General features: G+C 43.7%; 2 protein-coding genes across 5 annotated transcripts; both read right to left on the minus strand.

The window, feature by feature from the left end:
* Positions 1–3,855: 3,855 nt before the first annotated feature.
* ntaq1 (N-terminal glutamine amidase 1) lies at positions 3,856–8,612 on the minus strand. 2 transcript variants are annotated; one of them, XM_070922075.1, is made up of 6 exons: positions 8,551–8,612; positions 6,843–6,942; positions 6,266–6,316; positions 4,868–5,016; positions 4,646–4,770; positions 3,856–4,541 (listed from the first exon to the last, which is right to left on the minus strand). In XM_070922075.1, the coding sequence occupies exons 1-6, from the start codon at positions 8,610–8,612 to the stop codon at positions 4,423–4,425; spliced, it is 606 nt and encodes a 201-aa protein (XP_070778176.1). In that variant the 3' UTR covers positions 3,856–4,422. The 2 variants fall into 2 exon arrangements, with proteins under 2 accessions (XP_070778176.1, XP_070778177.1); XM_070922076.1 differs by lacking the exon at positions 8,551–8,612 and adding an exon at positions 7,368–7,494.
* Positions 8,613–9,388: 776 nt separating this feature from the next.
* bop1 (BOP1 ribosomal biogenesis factor) lies at positions 9,389–19,014 on the minus strand. 3 transcript variants are annotated; one of them, XM_070921706.1, is made up of 15 exons: positions 18,895–19,014; positions 17,344–17,514; positions 17,110–17,193; positions 16,607–16,761; positions 16,391–16,508; positions 15,754–16,068; positions 15,495–15,656; positions 15,287–15,367; positions 15,120–15,189; positions 14,899–15,031; positions 12,002–12,185; positions 11,630–11,921; positions 10,234–10,318; positions 9,983–10,090; positions 9,389–9,880 (listed from the first exon to the last, which is right to left on the minus strand). In XM_070921706.1, exons 1-15 carry the CDS (start codon positions 19,012–19,014, stop codon positions 9,727–9,729), a joined length of 2,232 nt encoding a protein of 743 aa, XP_070777807.1. In that variant the 3' UTR covers positions 9,389–9,726. The 3 variants fall into 3 exon arrangements, with proteins under 3 accessions (XP_070777807.1, XP_070777805.1, XP_070777806.1); XM_070921704.1 differs by having other exon boundaries at positions 17,110–17,220; positions 17,320–17,514; XM_070921705.1 differs by having other exon boundaries at positions 17,110–17,220; positions 18,895–19,008.
* Positions 19,015–21,377: the final 2,363 nt, after the last annotated feature.

The following is a 21,377-nucleotide window of genomic DNA, read 5'->3' on the forward strand; positions in this document are numbered from 1 at the left end:
AGCTGCTAGTTGTTAGTGTCGAGCTGAACAACAGTCCGCAAGCAGGAGCAGGAGCAGTGTGTGTGTGTGTGTGTGTTGATGAGTAGGTAAGCTCCGCCCCTCCCTGTGTGTCTATGTGACGTAACGAATCCATGTAACAACATTTTAATCCCTTAATGCAGTCACAATATAATTCCCTGACATCATCACGCTTCCACAGACAAGTTATTTCTCTCAAGACAAAAGAAAAGTTTATTTTGGTCTGAAAACAACATTTTATTCACCTTTTATTATTTAGTTACCTAACTTCTAAACTATGATGGGCTCCTTTTGAAATATATAGAGTTTTTATTAAAATGAAATGATAGCACAACCAGCTTCTACTCCTATTGTTCCTATTGTTTGGACTCAATGCCCCTGTTCAGACCTGGTATCAACATCCGTCCTAGGTGATCAGATCAGGGGTAAATCTCATCAGATGAGAAAGCACAAAGAAACTCCAGGAAGATATAAAGTTAGTAACATGCATTGGAGGGACATGAATGTGTAAAGATGGAGATGGAGAGGGAGAGGAGGAAAGCTCAGTGCATCATGGGAAGTCCCCCAGCAGTCTAGGCCTATAGCAGCATAACTAGGGGCTGGTCCAGGCAGGCTTGAGCCAGCCCTAACTATAAGCGTTATCAAAAAGCAAACTTTTAAGCCTACTCTTAAAAGTAGAGAGTGTGTCTGCCTCCCGGACCCAAACTGGGAGCCGATTCCACAGGAGAGGAGCTTGATAGCTGAAGGCTCTGGCTCCTGTTCTGCTTTTGGAGACTCTAGGAACCACAAGCAACCCTGCATTCTGGGAGCGCAGTGCTCTAGTGGGGTAATAGGGTACTATGAGCTCTTTAAGATATGATGGTGCCTGACCAGTAAGAGCTTTGTAGGTCAGGAGAAGGATTTTAAACTGTAATCTGGATTTTACAGGGAGCCAGTGCAGCGAAGCTAATACAGGAGAAATATGATCTCTTTTCCTGGTTCCTGTCAGTACACGTGCCGCAGCATTCTGGAACAATTGGAGAGTCTTCAGGGACTTATTGGGACAGTCTGATAATAAGGAATTGCAATAATCCAGCCTAGACGTGACAAATGCATGGACTAATTTTTCTGCATCTGTTTGAGACAGGATCTTCCTGATGTTTCAATGTTACGGAGGTGAAAGAAGGCAGTCCTTAAAGTTTGTTTTACGTGAGAGTTTAAGTACATGTCCTGATTAAAGACAACTCTGAGATTCCTCACGGTGGCGCTGGAGGCCAGGCAATGCCATCTAGGGTAACAAGGAGCAGCGCTGCACCAGAGACATTGAGCTGCTAGCTGTTGGTATTCGGCCATACTACCTCCCGAGGGAGTTCTCACGTTATTGCTGTAACTGTGTACATCCCTCCATCGGCCAATGCTGCTGCAGCCTGCGAGCTCATTCACACTGTCGTCTCTCAGCTACAGACTCGGCACCCCCAAGCCCTCCTCCTCATCTCCGGTGACTTCGATCACGCTTCCCTGTCTGCTACTCTCCCCACCTTCACCCAATATGTGAAATGCCACACCAGGGACAATAAAACTCTGGACCTACTGTATGCAAACACCAAGGATGCATACACCTCACTTCCCCTCCCCCTGCTTGGCCGATCTGATCACAACCTCGTTCACCTCCGTCCGGACTACACCCCCCCTGGTGAATAAACATCCACCTGTGGAGAGGTCAGTGATGGTGTGGTCTGAGGAGGCCAGTGCAAGGCTCAGGGACTGCTTTGAAACAACAGACTGGGAAGCACTCTGCAGCCCTCATGGGGAGGACATTGACAGTTTGACCCACTGCATTACGGACTATATCAACTTCTGTGTGGAGAATACAGTGCCTTCCAAGAAGGTACAGTGTTTTCCCAACAACAAATCCTGGGTGACCCCTGATATTAAGGCCTTGCTGAATGAAAAGAAGAGGGCCTTTAGGTCAGGGGACAAAGAGCAGCTGCAGAGCATCCAGAAGCGGCTCCGGCAACAAATAAGGAAGGGCGAGGAGAGCTACAGGAGGAAACTGGAGGAACATCTGGGGCAAAATAACACCAGGGATGTCTGGAGAGGACTTAAGAAGATCTCTGGACATGGAAAAGGTGAGGGGAGACACCAGGACAGTGGAGACAGGGACTGGGCTAACCAACTGAACCTGTTTTTCAACAGATTCGATTCTGCCCAGTCTCCCTCCCCCACCTATCCTACCCCCTCTTCACACCTCCCCAAGCTGCCCTCCACTCCACCCCCCTGCTCGTCCTCTTCCTTATTAACACCAGACTGTCACCAGTTCACAACTCCGGGACTGTGTGTCTGATGTGGTGGTCTGCAGCATGGGGGCCCCCTGGGTACGGTTCTCTCTCCATTCCTCTTCACCCTCTACACCTCGGACTTCAGACACAACACTGTCAGTTGCCACATCCAGAAGTTCTCTGACGACACTGCCATCGTTGGATGCGGGTCTGAGGGGAACGACTTGGAATACAGGGAGGTCATCAGCGACTTTGTCAGCTGGTGTGAGCTCAACCAGCTTCACATCAACGCCAGCAAGACATGTCTTCTGCGGACAATGAACAGTAGGACACTGGAGACGGCAGGATCCCGAAGTTGGTGATCTTCCAGCTCACGCAGGGTAAGTGAAGGTAAGGTATCTTGACCAGCAAGTTGCAGCTGCTGGACATAGTGGTCATGGTAAGTTGCCCTATTTTCTAAGCTCCTGAGCTCCTGAATGAGACGCCTGTCGACAGAAGAGGTGAAGGGGTCACGGCCGAGCATGTCTGCTACAACGTTCTTTGGACCTGGTATGTACTTCAAGTTGAAGTTGTAGGACGACAGCTTGGCCCCCCATCTCTGTTCATAGCAGGGACCAGCTGGGAATGAAAAATGGCCTGGACTTTTTGACTCAGACTAGCCCACCAAAATCCCCCCAGGGACACACCTCCACCCACACAACCCATTTTATATATAAAAGATTACTGAACAATATTTATAACTTGAGAAGGCAATTTCTGAAGAAATTGCGGCATGAATGCTGGCTGTTGAAAAGCTGACGCTGAACTAGGTTGCTGGCTTCATGAAGAAGCAGCTGAATGAGTGTAAAAAGGTCTAAATGCAATGAATAGGATTTAAAAGTTGAATAAACCTCATATTACATTAAAAATGCGGAACATTTTAAGATTTGAATGGAGTTTCTAGATGAAAGTATGAATGAAGAGTTAAGACTTGAAAATGTGTGAGTACCTGTATGTTTGTGAGTCAAACTCCACTAATCAGCTGATCTTAATCAGCTGTGTGTCCCAATGTGCAGTCAAAAGTTGCCATGGTGACGGTAACTGCTTTGAGACTCTTGGCTCAGACAGTTCATTTCATTGAGATTTTAGATTTTTAGCTGAGGCACACCTTTCAAAGTCCTGCTTACCACGAAAAGACCGTAACTCCACTTGTCCAAACTAAATTACCATAAGAGAGAAGACATCCTGCTGAAGGTGCTGTGTAAGATTTGTGTTTAGTGTCAAAAATGTGGGCACAGTAGCAGTTTACAAAAGTCCGTTACTGCCTCCGTCCTGAAAATTGTGCTCTCAGTTAACATGCAAGTCTATGCAGCAGTTGGTTCGTATACCTGTCACTTGGAAGCTGACAGTGGTAACTGTGTGAGTGTTTGATTCCATAGTTACATATCTTGACCAGCACTCAATTCCCTACAAGTGGATGTATAAATTATGGATGTCGAGTAAAAATTGTGGGACTGAGAGCAAATTTAAGGGAAGATTTTACAGACTGACTAAAAGGAGCACATTTAATGAATATCTGAAGGTAAATGATAAAGAAAAATAAACAATATAATTTTATTAAAGCTGTCTTAAGGCAAGAAATAATGAAATATTCATCAGTAAAGAAAAGACAACAGGAACAAGTTGAGACAGAACTTGAACTACAAATATCACACATGCAGCATCATCAGTCAGACACACAACACATTTTGTGTTCACATGTGAGTGTATGCAGAACAAAGACTTCAGAAAGTATCACTGTGACATCACTACAAACAGATGAATCTTCATTTCAAAATAATTTAATCGAAATATAAATCATTCTGTTTCCACAGTTGAACATTGATTTGTTTGTTAAACTTTTCTCATCATACTGAGACAACGAGACAATATTTGTCGTCATGGTGACATCATACGGCTGTTCTTTCACTCTCACAACTACGGCTCAAATCAGGAAGCCAACAATAGAAATGTGGTTTCTGACCTGCTGCATGTAAACACATGTACAGGTGACCAGGTGACCAGACTACAGGTAAAAGCCTGTAAGCACACTGAGTGACCAGCAGGAGGCGCTCTGATTCACCACAACAACAAAATGTCTGAAAACAGTCCACCTGAAACCGATCAGCTATGATGATGATGATGAGTTTCCTGTGTATCTCAGCAGGAAGTGGTCCAGACTTAACACGTGACCCCAGCCGACAGCAGGGTTCATACTGATGAAGTCATCCAGGTTCATCTGACACTCTGAGAAGGAAACACATCACAGTGATGTCATCATGAGGTCACATTTATTATCAGACATGCTGACATCATGTGAATGATGACACATTACAGGGGTGTCATCTGACCTGCGGAGTGTATGGGGGGGTAGGTTGGAGGGGGCATCCTCCATGATCCATCAGAGTTCTTCATGTGAGATCGATCAGACGCAAACTTCAACAGGAAGCTGTCAGCAGGGACGACACGCAACTTCCTGTTAGAGCAGAGACCCAGGTAGACTTAACTGTGATGTCACTTCCTCCACAGACGGTCAATTTTAAGGTTTTACTTCTGTTTTCCAGGTGTGTTACCTGTGGTACGCAGGTTTGATGTTGTGGTCTGAGCGGAGGGCCTGGGCAGCGTACACCTGCAGGCTGCATGGAAACGACAGCTCAGAATCCAAATCAAAAACCAGACAGTCCGACTGAAGACCGACATGGAGCAGGACGACGTGGTAGTCCTGAAACACATGAAGACATCATTAATGACATACAGTTAGGCTCAGAAATATTTGGACAGCGACAATCTTCATGATTGGGCTCTGCATGCCACCACATTGGATTTGAAATGAAACAAGATGCAATTGAAGTGCAGACTTTCAGGTTTAATTCAAGGGGTTGAACAAAAATATCCCATGACACATTTAGGAATTGTAACCATTTTTATACAAAGTCTCCTCATTTCAGGGGCTCAAAAGTAATTGGACAAATTAACATTACCATAAGTAAAATGTTCATTTTTAATACTTTGTTGAGAATCCTTTGCAGGCAATGACTGCCTGAAGTCTGGAACCCATGGACATCACCAAACGCTGGGTTTCCTCCTTTGTGATGCTTTGCCAGGCCTGTTCCAATTCTTCTCCATACTTTCTTCTTCCCATCATTCTGGTACAGGTTGATCTTAGTCTCATCTGTCCAAAGAATGCTGTTCCAGCAAAGTCTAATCAGGCCTTCCTATTTTTGAGGCTGATTAATGGTTTGCACCTTGTGGTGAACCCTCTCATTAAGTCTTCTCTTTATGGTAGACTTAGATACTGATACACTACTTCCTGGAGAGTGTTCTTCACTTGGGTGGATGTTGTGAAGGGGTTTTTCTTCACCATGGAAAGGATCCTGCAATCATCCACCACTGTTGTCTTCCGTGGACGTCCAGGCCTTTTTGAGTTCCCAAGCGCACCAGTGCGCTCTTTTTTCTCGGAATGTACCAAACTGTTGATTTGGCCACTCCTAACATTTCTGCTATCTCTCTGATGGATTTCTTCTTTTTTTTCAGCCTAAGGATGGTCTGTTTCACTTCCATTGAGAGCTCCTTTGACCTCATGTCGTGGGTTCACAGCAACAGCTTCCAAATGCAAATGCCACACCTGGAATCAACTCCAGACCTTTTAACTGCTTAATTGATGACAGGTTAACGAGGGACGAGCCCATGCAGCCTTCTGAGTCAATTGTCCAATTACTTTTGGTCCCTTGAAAAAGAGCTGTAATTCCTAAAACCTTCCTCCAATTTGTATGTGAATACTCTCAAATTACAGCTGAGAGTCTGCACTTAAGCCCATATTGATTATATAACTGTATCCTGAATATGTTTTCGTAAACAGCTAAAATAACAAAACTTGTCACTGTCCAAATATTTCTGGGCGTAACTGTAATTAATACTAACAATGAACTGTCTGTGACATCACAGTTATTATACGCAGGAACCTCACAGACCCAAATCACTGGCTGGTCTCCACGTCCGGACTTCTGCTTCCACAGAGGAACCTGATGGAGAATAAACAGAGAACAATCTCTGAACGTGAGTTTAAGAACCAGACAGGTGTTCTTTAGGAACACAATAGATGTTCTGTAGAACCTGACAAATGTTTTAGAGATGTTTTATTGAGCTTGGCAGATGCTTTAGAGAACCTTATAGAACCTGACAGATGCTATATATAACCTGGGATAGGTTATGTAGATTATGTCTGTCTGTCAGATTATATGTTAAAAAAGAAAATGTAGCACCATCAGACCACGGCAAATTCCTTGTAATGTATGTTACTTTGCAATAAACAGTTTCTGATTTCTGATTCTGATTTCTGATGTAGAACCTGACAGGTGTCATATGAAACCTGGCAGAGTTTATATAGAACCCTGCATATGATTTACATTACCTTATATACATTTTATAAAACCTTGTAGAACCAGACAGATGTTTTATAGAACCTGACTAATGTTTTTAGATCTAGCACATATTCTGTAGAACGTGGCATAGATGTTCTAGCAGCTTCAAGTTCTCCTGTGTTCTCACCATTCTGTTCTCATTAGAAACGAAAACCACAAACAGTTCTTCCAGCGGTGCGGTTCGCTCCGATCTGACAAACTCGCAGAGTTTCCAAACATTTTCTTCACTGCAGAACAAGAGCAGACAACAGAACCACAACCAGTCACCAGTAGAACCAGTTAGTAGAAACTGGATGTAACCAGATCTAACCTTCTAACGGGTTAGGGTTATTGATTAGCACTCTAAAGGTGTGTTCAGACCAAATGCGAAGCTCATGCACAGCGTAATTACATACAAAGTCAATGCAAAAACGTGAATAGACCAAATATGTTGAAATGTTCAACTTCAGCAAAAAATGTCGCGAATGTCTATCAGAGTTGACACTCTCCTGACGTCACCGAGAATCAGAAATGGAGAACAAATTGTGTTGCCTTGTTTGAGTTTGACTGTTATCCATATGAAATACTTCAAAAAACACTCCAGCAGCCGTATTGGTGGGATTAATGTGAGGCGAAACTGACTTCGCGTTTGGGCCGAGCTAGTCTGACTCACCGGATGTAGGCTGCTGGGGTAAGTCTGCCGATCGCCATCTGTGCGTTACTGTTTTCCCCAAGTCCCCATCACTACGTGAAACAACAACATCAACAACCTCCGATCTAGCAGCCTACACGCTAAAAATCACCATGGTAACTTATGCTGCAAACATAACCTGCTCCGGAGCATGTTTATGTTCCAGATAACAGATCAACTCGTTTAAAAGCACCGCCTACTGACCAATCAGTTCTCTTGAAAAATGGCATCACCAGTCATAGGGCTTGGGGGCGCGGATCATGAGAGGGTCTCTTAGGGTGGCAGAGTGTACAGAGAGCGGCAGCCCTTTGTCTTTCCCTGACGGTGTTTAATATGAGAGATATAGATTCTGGTTGGAGGGAATGACTCCTGTTTACTACTGTATGCTGATCATCCTCCAGCAGAGACTGACTGAAGCACTTTGAGAACGCTCTCAGCCAATCACGTTAGAATGATCTTTAACCTGAGAACAACGTTCTACCTGTCAGCAGTTAGAACTCAGTTTATGTCCAGGTAAATTCACTTTGTTTTATTTATTTGTAGCACAGTAGTCTCGCATAGCCAGACCTCCACAATTAGTTTTAGAGACAGGTCTGGCACAGCCCATCATCATTGTGGGACAGAAAATAAAAACGTTCTGGCTTGTTTGTATTGCTAAGCCCAGGATGCAGCGACAGTAACGCAGACAGGAAGCGGAGGAGAATGACATTGAAATAGTCGGCCAATGGCAGACTCATCCCAACAGCCGACATCCAGTCAGACTAGTATATCCTGAAGTTTCATTCATGTGTTTCTTTGTTCTACAAATAAAACATGTTTTATTTTGTTTTATTTCACTGTGTTTTTATACAGTACTTCAGATATATTTGATATATTTACTCATTGTCACTAGGGATGGGTGTTAAGGCCAAAATCTTCTATCACACTTTTTATATCACGGTGACGGTATGTATACAGTAAAGTTCCGTAAACTCCGTAAAAAGAAATGTTTAAATAGCCACACTTCATGCTCTGTATTTACAATTTCACTTAGAGGTGCACTACTGCTATCAACTGTCGAGAACACGCTGTACTATCAGAACGCACGCTGTACTATGTACAGTATATGTTGTAGTATCCCAGAGTAAATATTGTATTATCACAGAGTAGATGTTGTAGTATTTACCAGTAACAGCTGGTATAAACGCAGTTTTCGCGGCTCGGTGTGATTCTGTCTTCACGCCTCATGATGGTGTCACACTGAAAACGTTCCGCAGGAAACTCAAAATGACGTCACTTCCACTTTAAAGACATCAAATCTTTCAAATTAAAAGCCGGGGGGGGGGGGGGGGGGGGGGGGGCACTGTTTCCACGAGCTCGTATTTGTATCCAAACATACGTCAGTGAGAAGTGAATTACAGACACGTGACAGAAATCCGTAATTCAATGTTTTACCTGTGTACACGTGAGTGATCAGATGTTGCGTTCACTGTACCTGGTTAACCCCGACATTCGTCTAGGTCCAGGCGTTCAGTGAACATCTGGTGTTCTGATTTCAGTTTAACACTGAATATTCAACATGAGCTTTCTTTTAGCTTTTGGAGGCATTTGATGACAGGTGATTACACATAGTGTGTTTGTGTGTGTGTGTGTGGGGGGGCTATTTTAAAATACTAATGTTTTAAAATAATAATAGTTAAACTTGCAGTTTCACTTCCTAGTTGTGAACATAGTGAGTTAATGTACATACTTTTAGATCATATTGTATCTGAATATGTTCATGCCAATAATGTCATTTGATTTTATTAACAGTTGGACTGTAAACAGCTGATTTGGTTTGTTGACAACAATTAATGTATAAAATCAAACAAAGAGTTTCAACCTGCAAACTGAACTACCAAACCACCGAAGTATTCTCAAGTTTCGACCAGAAGTTGTTTAACCTCCAACACGTAAATATAACTCTGCTCCTCTAGAAGCCATTTACTCTTAAAATTAACAATAAAGAAGCTTCAACCCGACGGTCAGCTGGAAGAAAAACTGATTTTAATATTGATCTCATTCACTGACAGGAAGCAGAAACTTTAAGACACAGCAGAGGGCGCTGAACCCAAATCACCATGGTAACAACACACATCAGCTGATGAAACAAACAAATAAACAAGTCAGAAATTCAGTTTAATTAAAAATAAAAAGTTACAAGGTCAAAGGTCAATCTGTAACTGCTCAGGGAAACAACAGCATGTGGTATCCTAGCAACCAACCATCGTTGATCCGGACACCCCTGTACACACCAGTTTGGCTGGTGGGTTCCCAGGCAGGCTGATACCACCACCCATTAACAGAGTGGGTGAGCAGGTTGCTAGGTGAAGAGGCGGATGGTGGCGTCGGCTCCAGAGGAGAAGATCCAGGGTTGTGTGGGGTGAAAGGTCACATCCAGAACACCAAGGTCATGAGTGATCACATGACCTCTGAGAACCTTCACCGGGACAATCAACGGGTTCTGCAGCAGGTCACTGGGGGGGGGGGGGGGGGGGGGGTCAGTGTGACAGGAAATCACAGTATATTTCTGTGTGTATTTCTGTGTGTATTTCTGTGTGTATTTCTGTGTGTATTACTTGTAAACAGTCCCGTGACAGACAATGACAGATCCATCGTCGGACGCCGAGGCGAACAGCGGGTAAAGTCTGTGATAGGCAACGCCCCTCACCGCCTTCTTATGGTGTCTGCAGACAGGAAGTAATCAATATGATCAATACAACAAAACTATTAAGAGAAAAGCAAATAAGAGATCAATACTCTAGCGCATTGACCCTTGGTGATCAAATCTGTCATGTACTGATTCACTTGATGATTGACAGGTACGTACCGTAACATCTTGTAAGGTTTGGTTGAGAGATCGAGGTCGAACCAGCTCAGCCTGCAGTCGTAGCTCCCACAGATCACATGATCACCTGAAGACAGAGAGACAGGTGAGCCAGAAGCTCTGCCCTTCCACAGTGATGTCACCTGATTATTGTGAAATCATATTCTGTCTTTCTAAAGTTTGGTCAGCTGGTTTTGTGTTGCAGAGAAACTGAAGCACGTTCAATCTGAAAATGGGAAGCACTGTTTTGCTTCGGTTTCCGGGTTGAACGTCATGTTTCCTCAAAACGGTGTGAAATGGTGTGCCGCTGACTTTGAGGGACATCTCTCTTTTGGTGGGTGTGTCAGAGGTGTCACCCAATCAGCAGTGACGTGCCGTCTCAGCTGCCATAGTTGCAACGCTTGCGTAACACAACAGGGTGTTTAAGACCACCATCGCTTCCGTTTAAATAAAGTTTTTGCTATGTTTTCTCGAGGCGTGCCCCTGATGTTGCAGTGAATCTGGGGTGTACTCCAGAGAGCCAGTTTAGTGAAACTTTTCAGGTCCAGAAACAGAGCTGACTCTGGGTCAGTTACTGTGGTACTGTGAACTAACCTGCTCACTGAGCGTCTCTCTGTCTCTTACACTGTTTCATGTCCTCATTCAGTCCTCATCAGATCACATTCATCTGCACAAGTTTACATGTTTAGAAACATCGAAATTCCAGTTGGATATCAGTTTGTTACCCAAGGACTGTCTTTAATATTAAGACCAAGTCCTCGATGTGAGACTGTGGACATCGTGGATTCACCCTCAGAATCAGATCTACACTCTGTCCCTCTTTCTAACACTGTGACTCTGGACATAAAGGCAGCTGTCAGGTTTCAACCAGGTCCCCTGAAACATTTAGTGTACGTTACTGAAGGAATCACTGTTTAAACAAACATCTGTATGAAGCTGATCAATGACGACACTGATCAATGAATAATCACGTCATGTTGTGATTGGTTAGTCAGCACATCATGTTGGGATGATGTGAGGATGACTGATGAAGACTTTAAAACTGGACTGAATGTAGAAAGTGAGTTTTTAATATCGGCTGCATGAAAGTCTTCTTGAGTTAACAGCATCTCAGTGACTGAATTAAATGCTGTTGTTAAAGACACATCATGGTCTGCATTAATACGGTCTGATTAAAATGGAGGTTCTGCTCCCTATTTACTCGTTGCCATGGTGAATCATAGTATCGAAGCTCCATTGATGATGGCTCAGCCCTACGCGCAGGAATTTTTAGGGTTTTAGGTTTTGTTGAGAAGAAAGCCTGGCTATGTTGAGCTTCGTAGTACACCCCTCAGGTGTTGTGGTGAACCTGGTGAATCTGGTGTTATGGTGAATCTGGTGTTATGGTGAATCTGGTTACCCCCGGGGTGGACGGCCATGCTGGAGATCCACTTGGAGTTGGCTTGTAATTTTTTGGTCATTTCCTGTTTCACCAGGTTGTAGATGCGGATGGATCGCTGAGTCGCCACGAAGAAGTAGGGCCTGACAGGGTGGAAGGATACGGACTGAACCAGACCTTTGTTCTTCCTGAAAGGATTCTGGCTTCGCCTCCGGCTCACCTGGTGGATGAACACCTGCAGGTGGCTCGAGTGATCTGGCATCACCGACGCCAGGTAGTCTCCTTTTGTGTGCCATGCCACCTGGTGGACGGCCTGTGGATATCATTAGTGATCAGTTAGTTCAGCTCAGGTATTGATCAGGTATCTATAATGAAACAGGTGTGTTCTCTCACTTTGGGATGTTGTATTTTGAGGCGGATCCCTTGGTTAAGCTCCTCCCCCTCGGTGTCGCTCCAGGTGACAGGCCCCATCCCATCTGTTGGCCCCACCTCATGCTGACCAGACAGGAGTTGCTCTGACGACGAGACGACCTGTCTGTCTGCCAGAGAGGGAGACAGGATCAACACCAGAGAGTCCCTGAAACAGAGTGAGAAAGAGACAGGTCATCAGAGACAGAGAGAGAGACAGGTCATCAGAGACAGAGAGAGAGAGAGAGAGAGACAGGTCATCAGAGAGAGAGACAGGTCATCAGAGACAGGTCATCAGACAGAGACAGAGAGAGAGAGAGAGAGAGAGAGAGAGAGAGAGAGAGAGAGAGAGAGAGAGAGAGAGAGAGAGAGAGAGAGAGAGACAGAGAGAGAGACAGAGACAGAGACAGACAGAGAGACAGACAGAGAGAGAGAGAGTGACAGGCCTTTTCTCTGGGAAGAAGGATGTTGCCTTTATATGCCTATCTAAAATAATACATCTTGAAACATATTACTGAAATTAAGAGCATCAAAAGATTCAGATCGACTCCACAAACCAGCCAAGGCCTCCAAAAATGAGAAAAACACCCACTGGAAGCCCTGCACGCAGAGCTGTGCAGAAACATACTCAGAGTCCACAGACACACAGCCAGTCACACCTGCAGGGCAGAACTTGGACAATACCCTCTAATTATTCAAATCCAAGAGAAAGCCATCAAATTCTATAAACACCTCCTATCCAGCGACCCCCACTCCTACCAGGCCCTTCAGTCCCCTCTGCCAGCTGGTCCTGAGGCTCTGCCCACCAGCACCAGGGCTGCAGGACCAACACCAAACAATCTGGCCCAACCAAATCACCTCAGAACAAAAAGAAAATTATATCACATACTGGAAGGAACCCACCAAAAGTAAACTAGGATTCTAATTGACCCTAAACAGAGAGCACACGGTGGCAGAGTACCTGACCACCGTGACCCACAGAAAACTGAGGAAGACATTGACGATGTACAGACTGAGTGGGTACAGCTTGGCCATATAAACAGGCCATCACAGGCCGAACAGGCTGCCCAGGGAGGCCAGGCTGTGTTCACTAACCCTAACCCTAACCCCAAAGATATACAGTGCTGTGAAAAAGTATTTGCCCCCTTCCTGATTTCTTATATTTTTGCATATTTGTCACACTTAATTGTTTCAGATCATCAAACACATTTTAATATTAGACAAAGATAACCCGAGTAAATACAAAATGCAGTTTTTAAATGATGATTTCATTTTATGAAGGGAAAAAAGCTATCCAAACCTACCTGGCCCTATGTGAAAAAGTAATTGCCCGCCCTTGTTAAATCATGAATTAACTGTGATTAACCACATTTTTTGGAAAGCTGAGTTCAATTTCACTAGCCACACCCGGGCCTGATTACTGCCAGACCTGTTGAATCAAGAAATCACTTAAATAGAACCTGTCTGACAAAATGAAGTAGGCTGACATCATGCCGAGGTCTAAAGAAATTCAAGAACAGATGAGAAACAAAGTCATTGACATCCATCAGTCTAGAAAGGGTTACAAAGCCATTTCTAAGGCTTTGGGACTCCAGCGAACCACGGTGAGAGCCATTATCCACAAATGGAGAAAACTTGGAACAGTGGTGAGCCTTCCCAGGGGTGGCCGGCCTACCAAAATTACTCCAAGAGCGCATCGACGACTCATCCAGGAGGTCACAAAAGAACCAAGAACAAAATCTAAAGAACTGCAGGCCTCACTTGCCTCAGTTAAGGTCAGTGTCCATGATTAAACAATAAGAAAGAGACTGGGCAAAAATGGCATCCATGGGAGAGTTCCAAGGCGAAAACCACTGCTGACCAAAAAGAACACAAAGGCTCTTCTCATATTTGCCAAAAACATCTTGATGATCCCCAAGACTTTTGGGAAAATATTCTGTGGACTGACGAGACAAAAGTTGAACTTTTTGGAAGGTGTGCGTCTTGTTACAAAAACTAACACAGCATTTCATAAAAATAACCTTATACCAACAGTCAAACATGGTGGTGGTAGTGTGATGGTCTGGGGCTGCTTTGCTGCTGCTTCAGGACCTGGACGACTTTCCGTAATTGATGGAATCATGAATTCTGCTCTCTACCAGAAAATCCTGAAGGAGAATATCCGGCCATCAGTTCGAGACCTCAAGCTCAAGCACACTTGGGTTATGCAGCAGGACAATGATCTGAAACACACCAACAAGTCCACCTCTGGATGGCTTACAAAAAACAAAATGAAGGTTTTGGAGTGGCCTAGTCAAAGTCCGGACTTAAATCCAATTGAGATGCTGTGGCATGACCTTAAATAGGCCGTTCATGCTCAAAAACCCTCCAATGTGCCTGAATTAAAACAATTCTGCAAAGAAGAGCGGGCCAAAATTCCTCCACAGCAATGTAAATGACTCATTGCCAGTTATCGCAAACGCTTGATTGCAGTTGTTGCCGCCAAGGGTGGCACAACCAGTTATTAGGTCTAGGGGGCAGTTACTTTTTCACATAGGGCCAGGTAGGTTTGGATAGCTTTTTTTCCCTTAATAAAATTAAATCATCATTTAAAAACTGCATTTTTTAATTACTCGGGTTATCTTTGTCTAATATTAAAATTTGTTAGATGATCTGAAACATTTAAGTGTGACAAATATGCAAAGAAATAAGAAATCAGGAAGGGGGCAAATACTTTTTCACAGCACTGTGTGTGTGTGTGTGTGTGTATATATATATGCCGCTTGTAATGGTAATTGTGCTTTGGCAACACATCAGATGTCATGCCAATAAAGCCTTTTGAAATGAATTGAAATTGAATTGAGAGACAGACAGGCAGACAGAGAGATCATCAGGGTCCTTACAGGGCGACAGCCAGCAAGCAGACAGACTGGTTTGGGTTCCAGGCTACGCTCTTCACAGCTCCGCCCACCTGGACTGTCTTCATACAGCGAGACGAACGTACCTCCCAGAACCTCACAGAACCATCGTCACTACCTGCGCACACACACAGTAAACGCAGTAAATATACACACAGTACCTGGATATATAAACACACTGGAAACAGACACTGAGTGTTTGTTACCTGAAGCGAGCCACTGTCCCGATGGAGACACGCTGATGGAACGAACCAGACCACTGTGACCCTGATACACCTGAACACACACACAGGCAACAGGTAAATGATGTTAGTGAGGATTCACCTGTCTACTGGGTGGGTGTGTGTGTGTGGGTGTGGATGTGTGTGTGTACCAGAGACTGTGTTGTTGGAAACGGCTGCAAGTCTTTTGGTTTGGGAAGTTTGGGAATCAGATCCTCTGGATTCACGTTCACCTGCAGCAAGACAGGTAGAGAGACAGACATGTTATTGATCCGATCTACCTCACAGACAGACCGTCTGTGTCCTGATTGGCTGGAGATGGTTTAGTGTTTCAAGTGTAGCTGGAGGTGTGTTAGTTACCCTCATCTTTCTTTGTCTGGGACACAGGTAAAGGTCGAGGCAGCGCTCAAACCTCTCATGGATGAAACGAGGAAACGCAGGAACCTGACGGAGGCTGGAGAATGTTCTGGGAACAAACGGAAACTTCCTGTCTGATGGATCCTGCTGCTCCCACAGAGCTTGCTGCAGAGTGTAAGACAGGTAGACAGAACAGATGTTTGGTTTGGAAGTTCTGTAACCAGGTGTGTTAAACAGGTGACCTCTTCAGAAGGTGACGTACCTCCTCGTCGGTGAACAGGTACTCAGGCGGGGGGTTGTAGGATTCGTGGTGACCAGGTAGAGGGGTCTTGGGGGCAGGCAGGTGCATCCTGTGTTTGGACAGAATAGAAGAGTCCTCGTTGGCCCAGAGGTCATAGTAGCGCCCCCTGCTGTCGTCCTCCAGCCGCCGTGGTTTGATCCAACCCATCTTTATAGCATGAACCAGTTTAGACACCTTCTCTTTCTCAGTGAGAGACGGGATGAAGCTGCGCTTATCTGCTGGTCTGTTAGTGACCGGGTGGAGCATCAGGTCTTTACTGAAGAACTCCACCTGAGGCTGAGGAGGGAAGGGGAAAGGTAACAGGTGTGTTTCCATTACTATCTGATGCCAAAAAGGCTAAAAACAAGAATCCATTCCCTGCATCTTAATTATGTAAGACATCCGCTTCACTGTCTCTAATTTTGTTAACCAGCAGCTTCACTGTCTCCAATGTTGTTAACCAGCAGCTTCACTGCATCGAATGATGTAAAACTGCAGCTGTCTCCATTCTGTCCAACAGAGACTAATTAGTAAAGCTTTACCTGAATAAATGGACAGAAAACATCAGGAACGTGTTTAAAGATGGGGACGGAGCTTCACCTGTGTCACCTGAGCGTACCTGGTATTCATTGAAGTTGACGTCTCCAAACTGTCCTTTCTGCAGTCGATTCACCAGCTCCACCTGCTCGTCTGACAACATGATGTCACTTCCTGTCTGCTTATCGTGGACCGTTCTCCTGCAAACAAACATAATGCTTTTAGCTGAGAACCACAAGTTAGCATCGTTAGCATTCGCTCTTTAATGGGGGAGCTAGAATTATGGTAGCAGGCTCACCAGTATTCCGGGTTCTCCATTTTGTCCAGGAAGTCGTCGAGCTCATCCTTGTTCCTGATTGGTTTGTAGATCTTCTTCCCATCCAGGTTGTAGCCAATATGAGGGAAGTCTTTGTACCACTCCATGGGAATGTTCCCTACAGTGTTCCTGATGTCCTGCAGAAGAACACAGAACATCAGAAGACATAGACCGTCAGAGAACAGCTGATGTTTGCACAGAATGTTAAAAAACCTGGTCCCAACAAAACAAAATACCTAAAGACCATTTAAGAACCTGAGGAACATTAGAGAACTTGGCAGAACATTGAATAATCTGACAGAAGGTTGTAGAAACGCCCAAAGAATGCTAGAGACCCAAACAGAACATTAAAGACTCTGATGTTAAAGATACTCCTGAGAACTTTATCCCTCTCCGACAGAACGTTACAAGGCACCTAAAAAACATTTGAGAACTTGACAGAGACCACTGAGGAACATTAGTGAACCCAGAGGAACTCGTCTCACCTCCTCGTCTGAAGAGTCGCATTCATACTCGTCCCCTTGCTTTTCGTCTTCTCCTCCTCTCACTCCTCCCTTCTTCTTCTTCTTCTTCTCCTCCTCCTCCTCTTCTTCTATCTGCAGGTCGAACAAAACAGAAAACAAGTTCTACAGGAGAACACCGAGAACAGCAGCAGGTTCCTCACGTTCTACACTGCTGTCAGACTTAAACTCAACCTGCTGAGTCTGCTCTGGCTCCACCTTCAGATCTCCATCATCGTCTTCATCATTTGATCCCTCCTCTTCTTCCTCATCGTCTTTGTTATCCTCTGTGTCACTCCCAGAATCTTCCAATCCAGAGTAAACGCTGTCCTCGCTGTCTGACAGATCTTCATCCTCTTCCTCAGCAGTTTTCTTGTTGAAGTTGAAGATCTGAAGAGAAGCAACATTCAGATTCAAACTACTGAACACCACACCAACTCCATACAAAAGCTGGTGATTTTAGCAGTGCTTTCCTCATCAGACATGAAGAATTTTATTTGAGCTTGGGAAACAAATAAAATCAGCATAAAGATATTTTATTTTAATGTGAGCAATTGTCTCACAGACATCTGACATCTCCAGTATAAATATATTTATACAAATATATATATATATATATATATATATATATATATATATATATATATATATATAGGATGAATTTAACTTTATCTTATCTTAGTTATTACGGGTGGAGGAATATTCTTTCAGTAACAATAAACGTAAAAGTAAAACCCTAGGTATCCTGAGCTGATCATCTGACCTTCCTGATCCTGAACAGGTTCTCAGTCATATCTGAACAGGTTTATCAAAATTCGAGGACAAGCGAAACCTTTTGACTGGAGTTTGATGAGCCTTAGTACTACTCAGAAAACGTATCCTGAAATAAACAGAAGGGCTAACATGCTAACAGTCAATGCTGCACTGAAAACAACATTGTTGTTTGCAAGCTGCTAGCTTTCTGTTGGATGTTTACACGGTTAGCTTTTAATCAGAATCAGAATCAGAATCTGTTTATTGCCAAGTAACATACGTTACAAGGAATAGGTAACAACACTGTTGATTACAGTATAACATTAGCTAACTTGAGCTAAGAATAAAGTATGTAACCGGAAACCGATTCCGATACACCAGAACACCATTCAGATTCAACCATTTAAGGTTACGCATTTATTGCATTATCGCATAGTACAGCTGTTAGAGCAGTATTTGTTACTCGGTTAATTATTTAACAAATGGCATATGTGTGTAATTCAGGTGTGCCGTATTGATCATCAGAGAGTCCATATCGTCTATGCAAAAGGTTATAAAATGAAGAGATTCTGAATATAGCTCGGTGTGAGTCTATCTCAGCACATTTAAACAAGCTACGTGTTAAACGTTCACACTGTTACCTATTGTGTGTTTTCAGCTAATAACACCGATGACCCCAGTATAACATTATATAGCTTTAGCTCAGATTAATTCAATTCAATTCAAGATTACCATGTTTATTTCCAGATTAGTCGACCTGACCTGAGATAATGCGTTGTCTCTACTCAGAACTCCATTCAGAAACTGACCATTCGGCTCACCTCTCTGAACATCACCGCTGTCAGTTACTGAATATTTACTGTATTTATCTCCACTCCGAGTGTTGAAACAGCTCGTTGCCTCAGCAGCGTGTTTTGGTGTACCTTCGTCCTGGTAGCATGCTAACAGCTAACCGCCAGCTTCGCCCCAGTTCTCCCAGTTAACTCAGTTCTGCTCTCCTGCCCGTCTGTGTCTCACCTCGTCCTGCTCCTCTTCCTCCTCCGTTTTACTCCTCTTCTTCACAGTTTTCTCTCGGACTTTTTTCGTCTCTTTTCTCTGTTCGGTCGCCCGCATGTTTCCGCTGCTGCTCTCCTCCATCACACAGCACGTGGGAGCCTGAAGGGTTAAAGGTCACACGTCACAGCCGGGGCGTTTACTTTTTTATGCACTGTTAAAGACAATAGCACATACAATACATGTAGGACACACAAAATACAACATCAACAACGCATTGACCACAGGTAGGATCATAGCAGGATCATAGCACCAACTTCAGTCAGTGGTGCTCCAGGATCAGTCCTGCTCCAGGATCAGTCCTACCAGCTCACAAACGTTGCATATAACAGCGCAGTCCTCATAGCTTTAGAGTTCTTTGAATATTTTATGGCATGAATTCATTAAAGACAGGAACGTTTAGTACCATTGAATTTGGTATTTATTATATATATTATATTTATTTTATTTAAAAATAAAAATGTATTATAAAATATTTTCCTTCATTTCCCATCTCAACATCAAACACACCAAAGAAAAGATCCTTAAAACAAAAAGAAAAATGAAGCATGTTTGGATGAACTTTAGAATCAACATGCTCATCTGAGCTACAGTCAGACTCAATGTCTCTCTTCAGGACAGATTCTGAACCTGTGAATTCATTTAAACGTAACTTCTCTCACTTTATTAGTAAGAAAAGGACCACACTTTCCTCCAAGGCACATTCTCTATTATACCTCTCCAAAAGGGGATTAAATCCTAATTATTCTATTATTAATCTGGTGCTCTGCACCAAGCACAAACCAGCAGCAGCAGATAACTTGACAGAGTGAGAATCAGAATCAGAATCAGAAATACTTTATTGATCCCCGGGGGGGAAATTATACAGTACCGGTGCTCCCATTCAAGAGTAGAAAGTAGTATAAGTTTAGAAAGAAAAGTATGTACAAAATCTAAAAAATAAGATATAGAAAATAAAAATATACACATTTACAATATTTAAGTGAAAAATAAAAGTAAAAAATATATACAATAGCAATGTATATATACATACATATAGTAGTAGTATATGTAGAAGCAGGTCCAGATTTCCAGTCTGTTTCTTCTGAGTGTCTGACACTCAGAGGGAGGAGTTGAACAGTTTGATGGCCACAGGCAGGAATGATTTCCTGTGGCGCTCTGTTGTACATTTGGGAGGAATGAGTCTCCCACTGAAGGTGCTCTTGTGTCTGACCAGTACGTCATGGAGAGGATGTGAGATATTGTCCAAGATGACCTGCAGCTTGGACAGCATCCTCCTCTCTGCTGCTCATCTCTCACTCAGTTGAGTCTGTTGGAGTCCGCCACCCTCAGCCTGCTGCCCCAGCATGCGACAGCATAGAGGATAGCACTGGCTACCACAGACTCAAAGAACATCCTCAGCATAGTCCGGCAGATGTTGAAGGACCTCAGCCGCCTCGGAAAATAGAGACGGCTCTGGCCCTTCTTGTAGAGGGCATTAGTGTTCTTTGCCTAGTCCAGTTTATTGTCAATGTCAACTCCCAGGTACTTGTAATCCTCTACAATGTCCACACTGACCCCCTGGATGGAAACAGGGGTCATCGGCACCTTGGTCCTCCTCAGATCCACAGTCAGCTCCTTTGTCTTTGTCACGTTGAGTTGGCGTCCATGGGAAGTTAAACAACTGCATATTCCTTAATTATTATGGGAATTGGATTTTTCAGAGTAGTTATGTTGTTGACCAACAAGTATGACATTATTTTTGGACCAGTTTTCAAAAAATAAAGACTTATTTCTGTAGAGAATGTCCTCATTGTTCCAGATGTAATAAACATGAGAGAGACAAAAGCATCTGATTAAAGCTTGACAGCTTTGTTTTACTAATATTAAAATTGCACAATAAGAGAAACTCCACGCCACCAGTTTTGGAAAACACATAATTTGGAATAGAATTCCATAAAGATGGATTACTAATTACTAATTCATTTTGAATGTATTGTTCAGAGTTGTAAAGTCCAGAAAATTAAAATCCCCACATTTACTTGAGTTCTTTTGGATAAAATGCTATCAACATCCAAAGAGAGTAGTGATGGGAATTCCGGCTCTTTTTAGTGAGCCGGATCATTTGGCTCAGCTCACCAAGAAGAGTCGGCTCTTTTGGCTCCCAAACGGCTCTTCATTTTACCACTTATACCTTTTACCCCTGGGAAAACGTGTGCAGAGGGCGTTGCCTAACAACGAGGTAAGCATCATTGTCCGAGCCTTTGGCACAAATAGCAATAATCGTTATATAATTCTGCCTTGTATTACTTTACAAAAAAACCCTGGCTCGGTCGCGGACGGGAGCCGGCTCCCATCGTTCACTTAAAAGAGCCGGCTCTTTGAACCGGCTCGTTCGCGACCGACACATCACTAAAAGAGAGGGCCACATGAGAAAGTGTGGACATGCCCTCAGCTTTTCAGAGTAA

Source organism: Enoplosus armatus, chromosome 16, assembly GCF_043641665.1.
Source record: "Enoplosus armatus isolate fEnoArm2 chromosome 16, fEnoArm2.hap1, whole genome shotgun sequence".
NCBI lineage: Eukaryota > Metazoa > Chordata > Actinopteri > Centrarchiformes > Enoplosidae > Enoplosus > Enoplosus armatus.

Bases quoted from the DNA above. Each gene is read 5' to 3' on its own strand.
- ntaq1 (XM_070922075.1), bottom strand. From the start codon at position 8,612: ATGAGGCGTGAAGACAGAATCACACCGAGCCGCGAAAACTGCGTTTAT. The intron at 5,017-6,265 runs GTCTGTGAGGTT...CATGTGTTTCAG, and splicing joins GAGACCAGCCAGTGATTTGG to GACTACCACGTCGTCCTGCT. The intron at 4,771-4,867 runs GTAACACACCTG...CTGCTCTAACAG, and splicing joins ATCAAACCTGCGTACCACAG to GAAGTTGCGTGTCGTCCCTG.
- bop1 (XM_070921704.1), bottom strand. From the start codon at position 19,014: ATGGAGGAGAGCAGCAGCGGAAACATGCGGGCGACCGAACAGAGAAAA. The intron at 10,319-11,629 runs GTAACCAGATTC...CTCTGTCTTCAG, and splicing joins CATGGCCGTCCACCCCGGGG to GTGATCATGTGATCTGTGGG. The intron at 10,091-10,233 runs GTACGTACCTGT...TCCTGTCTGCAG, and splicing joins AAACCTTACAAGATGTTACG to ACACCATAAGAAGGCGGTGA.